The 6,874-nt window shown below is 40.7% G+C and overlaps 1 protein-coding gene across 1 annotated transcript; it reads right to left on the bottom strand.

The window, feature by feature from the left end:
- Window positions 1-797: 797 nt before the first annotated feature.
- On the bottom strand, window positions 798-5,772 carry LOC117517918. The gene is made up of 4 exons (XM_034179050.1): window positions 5,745-5,772; window positions 4,040-4,218; window positions 3,614-3,823; window positions 798-1,270 (listed from the first exon to the last, which is right to left on the bottom strand). The coding sequence occupies exons 1-4, from the start codon at window positions 5,770-5,772 to the stop codon at window positions 1,067-1,069; spliced, it is 621 nt and encodes a 206-aa protein (XP_034034941.1). The 3' UTR covers window positions 798-1,066.
- Between the last annotated feature and the right edge of the window lie 1,102 nt (window positions 5,773-6,874).

Genomic DNA, 6,874 nt, shown 5'->3' on the forward strand with positions numbered 1-6,874 from the left:
TCTGCAGTTAGCACCACGTCCATCTTGTATGAAACAAAACAAAATTGCCACTTTTCACTTTGCATTCTAATCCAATTACTTTTTTCCTCAGATCTGATTGGTTAATCGTGAGATTTCAGACCATATAATATCGAGGTAACGGTGGCAAAATATTCGACTGTTTCACATTTGGATGCATTACTCCGCACACTGACCAGTGTTCTGATGAGATGTCATTCCTGTCAACAGGCCAACCCTCTGCGCAACTGCGCATGCATGCGCAATATTGTCGGGAGGTGGAACTGTTGATTTATGCGATGAGACACACAATTCGACAGAACATCGGCTCCGTGTGCTGCTATGCAGATGTCATAATGGCACTGTTAGCTGAGAGTGAGAGAAAGTCGTGTACCAACGCCGAAATGGGTGAATTTAAGCTACCATACAAAAGTACTGATGTGGATTCTGACACAGAATTACCGTTTCACATTTGATGGATTTTCACATTTGATGGATTACTCTGCGCCCTGAACAATAAACCGTGCAAACGATGGAAGTGGATTAGAGTGGGAATAACCCTGTTGTGTCTGATGATTTGCGGACATTCATGCTGTTATACGGTCGCAAATATCCATTTTACCAACTCCACTAATATGTCGCCGGTAAAACTCAATTTGCAACTGTACAACCAACATGAACGTCCGCAAATCATCACAACAGAGTTATTCCCTAATTTATCAGTAAATTTAATATAACTAACTTCTTACCACAAAAAAAAAATAACTTATCACAGTATCAAAAGTATCTGTCTGTATACTCTGTTTACATCTGTAAATGAGTCTAACAGCTGTGTTGTAAGAGTGAAACATCAACAGCACCATAACCACTCACAAACCTTGTAAATAAAATGCTGTCAGACCCTTTTTTTTAATGGTTGGTACCTGCCTGAGGAGGTGAAACAGCACCACATTGGGGTGTACCCATGGAAGGATAGTCCTGTGGATGCGATGCTGTGGAGATAGGAGAGGGAGAGGGTGCGATAGCTTACGGTGTAGGGCTGCCACTGCTACTGCAAAGACACTCTGTACTATACCACCGCCCTGGCCCTGGTGATGTAACTGTTGACCAGTTGAATGGTGTCCACTGTGAAAGGAAGCCAGTCTTCTTCCCGTATCTGAACCAGCTGAGTTGAAAGGTAGCTGACAAAAGCATCTACAGCACACTTGTTTGCAGTCTTGGGTGCTGTCAGTGCCTTACTTTCTTCTTGGGTCTGGGACGCCTGCTCCATCAGCTTAAACAGACAGTAATATATTATGAGACACATCTGATATTTGTCATGGACGAGCTTCCACACATGTATTGTTACCTGTAATCTATGACAGTGTATAATGGGAAAATAAGCTTTAATATTAAAAAAGATTTTCAAATATCAATTCTCCCATCACATATAGTCAATTATGAATTAACATAGGAGGCGAACTAACATTATTGCTTTATTTAGCCAAGATCAAAGTCAGCCATACTTCTATTTACTTTCACCTTAACTCATGCTGTGTTCATCAAGAGAGCATGAAAAATACAAGTGTAAACCAAACTGGACAAACTAAGTACGAAGTAATAAATACACACAACACAACACAACACAATCGGATCCCACAGATTTTACATCTCCTGAAGTGGCACACAGCACCCACATAGAATACTGCCCTCTTTTGCGACACAGCTCAGTCTTCACGCTGGCTTCATAAGCTTTGTAAGCTTTGATAATTCCAACTTCCAAGAGTTCTACATAACAGTCATTAAATATCCAGTAGTCATCATCAAATTTGTGTTTCTCAAGGTTTTCATGTGTTCAACCACAGTCAATAAGTACGTAAACATTGCTAACATGAAACGGTGCCGTTTCAAAGTCCTGTGTCTACACCACAGCTTTCCCCCTGAGATCATGAACAGAGACGTCTGCTGTAGTCTCTTCTTCTTTGTCTTTCGGCTGTTCCCGTTAGGGGTCGCCACAGCAGATCAATCGTTTCCATCTCACCCTGTCCTCTGTATCTTCCTCTGTCACACCAACCACCTGCATGTCCTCCCTCAGCACATCCATAAACCTCCTCTTTGGTCTCCCTCTTCTCCTCCTGCCTGGTGGATCCATCCTCAGGATCCTTCTCCCTATATACCCTGGGTCCCTCCTCTGCACATGTCCAAACCATCTCAATCTCGCCTCTCTGACTTTGTCTCCAAACCGTCCCACCTGAACTGTCCCTCTTATATGTTCATTCCTAATAGTGTCCATTCTTGTCACTCCCAAAGAGAATCTCAACATCTTCAGCTCTGCCACCTCCAGCTCTGCCTCCTGTCTTTTTGTTAGTGCCACCGTCTCTAAACCGTACAACATAGCTGGTCTCACTACTGTCTTGTAAACTTTCCCCTTCGCTCTTGCTGATATTCTTTGGTCAGAAATCACTCCTGCCACCTTTCTCCATTCACTCCACCCTGCCTGCACTCTCTTCTTCACCTCTCTACCACATTCTCCATTACTTTGAACAGTTGACCCCAAATATTTAAACTCATCTACTTTCACCACTTCTACTCCTTGTAACTGCACTATTCCACTGGGCTCCCTCCCATTCACACACATGTACTCAGTCTTGCTTCTACTGACTTTCATTCCCCTTCTCTCCAAAGCATATCTCCACCTCTCCAGACTAGACTCAACTTGCTCTCTACTCTTACAGATCACAATGTCATCTGCAAACATCATAGCCCATGGGGACTCCTGTCTGATCTCATCCGTCAACCTGTCTATCACCACTGCAAACAAGAAAGGACTCAGAGCTGATCCTTGGTGTAACCCCACCTCCACCATGAATGAGTCTGTCATTCCGACTGCACATCTCACCGCTGTCACACTATTCTCGTACATGTCCTGCACTACCCTAACATACTTCTCTGCCACTCTGTGGTATTGTATGACTTCCTCATACAATACCACAGCTCTTCTCTTGGCACCCTGTCATAAGCTTTTTCTAAGAGCCGTCTGCTGTAGTCACACTCTTTGAAATTTGGGTAAACTAGCTTGTCTTTCTCAAAGACACATGTAGAAATAAAACATGGTAACCAAATGCTGAAAAGCATAATTATTCAATGCATGAAAGTGACAGGAGGTTTGGCTGTCTGACAGAAAACACGGGATGTTGACGATGCAATGCATCCTGGGTCGATTTTGCCTACATGTGAAATGGAGAATTATAGCTTTACATTTCCCACCTAGCTTTTAGCCCATCACAGTCAACTTCAGGTCAGCACTACCCCAAGATATATTTATGCAAATCTGGACAATTAACAATTCATCATTCTGAAGGACACATGATAATTATTCTGTTTTGGAACAATGCCAAATACATACAACTCTCCAAGTCACTGTGGAGCAAACAAGGCAATGACATGATTGAAGTTAATTACAAATTTACTTTCACTTTGATATTACTTTTATATTTAATTCCACTATTTTCATTAAATGCAAAAACCATCAAAATAAAATAAAGTCACAAAGTTTATTGCAATGGATAATCATCCTGTCCCTTCAAGTCTACACCCTAGCATTTTTTCACTATAATATAAAATATTTGTGAGTTACCCATTCAAACAAAGCCTGTTGGAGGTCTTCCCCAGAAGAAGTTGTCTTGTGTTTCCACTTCTTGCCCTCATATGAGGCCTGACTGGAGCTGCTGTGGCTCTGCTCCTCATCACTGGAATCAACGGGTGGCAGTGCAGAGGCAAAGTACGAGGTCGAAACAACGCTGTTGTGGTCTTTGGTGGTAGCTACAGATATTTTTGTCCTGGCAAGCTGAAATCATAACATAAATCTTAGCAAATAACCCCTAGAAATATGGTATACAAAATGCTTGCAATGTTTGTTGTGGTATGTAGTTACACCATTGAGATAAAAATAAACAATTTATTGGATTGGACTGCCTACAATATAAAATATATAAAGTACATAACTGCATACATCTTGTAAAGTGATACATGGTATGTTACTTTATTTTACTACAATATTTACCCTGGAACCACTTTCCCAGGAAGGTACCCGGACTATGTAGTCCTCCAGAAAAGCCCATGACTTCTTGATCCACTGGTCGCATTCGGTAAGACGGGTGGGGGCCCCCTGGCCAGACTTGGTTGCAGTATGCTTTCCATAACGCGACCTCTGGGAATTGATCCAAGTGCTTAGCTGGCTTGCTGTAAAATAAACATAAGAGTCATGGGTCATGTCCCTGGTGTTTTGTTCTGGCCTCTAGATTATTCTAGTTTAGTGTTACCTATCCTAGATTTGATCCATTTTGTTGTATGAAAATTCTTGGTCAAATCCCCTTCAGACTGTTAAAAATCACTAAGGGCCCTTGGGTAAGGCCCTTAATCCCCAAGTTGCTCCTGGTTTTGAGTGCACTGCATGGCTTGACACTGACAACTGTGTGTCTATGGGTGAATGTAAGACAGCACTGTAAAGCACTTTGAACCTCTGCTTCATCTAGAAATGCTGTCCATTTACTTCTTTACTTATTTTCAGCTAACTGCTGATTTTGAGGAGAATTGTTCAAATGATGATACAAGCATGAAACATTCATATTGGGCTACTCTTCAAAATTAGCTGATGAGCCAAGCACAAATCCAAGATGGCTGCCATTTTTTCAAGATGGCTGCCTACATCAATGGTGAAAACCAAAATTTGACATATCATGAATGAAATGGCACATTTCAAAGATGACAGTTTCTATGCAGAAACAGATGTTGCGTTTTTAAAATATTAAAAAGTGAAAGATGAATAATCAACATCAACATTGTCAGTAATTGAACAGTGAAACTGTCGAAATGGCATAAGATGAAATCTATAACACAAGTTTCCATCCACTAAATTTATTCTATTTTATATTGTAGTAATGAAAAATAAATCTCATATCAAAATGAAATCTGGTCCCTTTGTATTTTTGTCCACATAAAATGTGTTTGTACCTGTCAATGTTTTGTACCTGAGAACGCAGGTGCCTGAGTGTTGAGGACCCCCGTAGTGGGAGAAGGCTAAAAGGAAAAACTCACATTTCACCTTACTGCAGCAGATAGATGCTTATCTTAGAGATGCAGGAATGGACCACATGTCTGTCTGGGTGGTTTCCATCCAGGACCCAAGGTGGTTCTGCGGTGTCGCTGTGCTTGACACCTTGCAGTACATGCTCCCAGACTTGTTTGACTTGATTTGTGCCTGTCACGCTAATTAACGCATGTTAATTATACTTAAAAAGTGCTGTGCCATATGAATATTCATATATTATAATCATTTTAGAGACACAAAAAGGTCTCTCTAAAATCAGGTTTAGGATTATTATTATTATTATTATTATTATTAACAGATCAAATACAACAATAATCTTCAGAAATATTTTCAATTTTTCCTTGCTCTTCCAAAAGCTAATGAGTTCATTCAGGTGTCTGTTAGCTCTTCAATGGCTGAGCACACCTGACTCTGATCATGAGCCTTTGGCAGAGCAGGGAGAGATGAAACATGTGCAGGACAGGGGATCCCTGAGGATCAGAGTTGGGAACCACTGCAGGGACCTGTTATCCTGTTTCAGCATCAGAAGGTAGCTTGCAATGCTTTTTGCTCAGGATCTTCTACAAGAGTCTAAGGGACATAATCTATCACTTTCTGTCTCATATGACTCCTGTATAATAATCAATGCAGCCCACAAGCTTGCAGAGGACATCCTTACCCATAAGCATAAGGAGGCTCTCCTTCATGTTCTTGAATGCATTGAGGAATATGAATTCAGACAGCTTGTTGGTGGCTCTCTTCTAAGTCCCTGTTGGTAAATGATATAATAATTGATCAACATATTGATTTATTCTGCCTTACAGAAACCTGGTTACAGCAGGATGAATATGTTAGTTTAAATGAGTCAACACCCCCGAGTCACAGTAACTGTCAGAATGCTCGTAGCACGGGCCGGGGAGGAGGATTAGCAGCGATCTTCCATTCCAGCTTATTAATTAATCAAAAACCCAGACAGAGCTTTAATTCATTTGAAAGCTTGACTCTTAGTCTTGTCCATCCAAATTGGAAGTCCCAAAAACCAGTTTTATTTGTTATTATCTATCGTCCACCTGGTCGTTACTGTGAGTTTCTCTGTGAATTTTCAGACCTTTTGTCTGACTTAGTGCTTAGCTCAGATAAGATAATTATAGTGGGCGATTTTAACATCCACACAGATGCTGAGAATGACAGCCTCAACACTGCATTTAATCTATTAATAGACTCTATTGGCTTTGCTCAAAAAGTAAATGAGTCCACCCACCACTTTAATCATATGTTAGATCTTGTTCTGACTTATGGTATGGAAATTGAAGACTTAACAGTATTCCCTGAAAACTCCCTTCTGTCTGATCATTTCTTAATAACATTTACATTTACTCTGATGGACTACCCAGCAGTGGGGAATAAGTTTCATTACACTAGAAGTCTTTCAGAAAGCGCTGTAACTAGGTTTAAGGATATGATTCCTTCTTTATGTTCTCTAATGCCATATACCAACACAGTGCAGAGTAGCTACCTAAACTCTGTAAGTGAGATAGAGTATCTCGTCAATAGTTTTACATCCTCATTGAAGACAACTTTGGATGCTGTAGCTCCTCTAAAAAAGAGAGCTTTAAATCAGAAGTGCCTGACTCCGTGGTATAACTCACAAACTCGTAGCTTAAAGCAGATAACCCGTAAGTTGGAGAGGAAATGGCGTCTCACTAATTTAGAAGATCTTCACTTAGCCTAGAAAAAGAGTCTGTTGCTCTATAAAAAAAGCCCTCTGTAAAGCTAGGACATCTTTCTACTCATCACTAATTGAAGAAA

The sequence above is a fragment of the Thalassophryne amazonica genome, chromosome 9, assembly GCF_902500255.1.
Source record: "Thalassophryne amazonica chromosome 9, fThaAma1.1, whole genome shotgun sequence".
Lineage (NCBI taxonomy): Eukaryota > Metazoa > Chordata > Actinopteri > Batrachoidiformes > Batrachoididae > Thalassophryne > Thalassophryne amazonica.

Coding starts and splice junctions, on each gene's coding strand:
- LOC117517918 (XM_034179050.1), bottom strand. CDS start 5,772: ATGAAGGAGAGCCTCCTTATGCTTATGG. Junction 4,219..5,744: donor GAGCCTCCTTATGCTTATGG/GTAAGGATGTCC, acceptor TTTATTTTACAG/CAAGCCAGCTAAGCACTTGG. Junction 1,271..3,613: donor AACAGGCTTTGTTTGAATGG/GTAACTCACAAA, acceptor TGTCTGTTTAAG/CTGATGGAGCAGGCGTCCCA.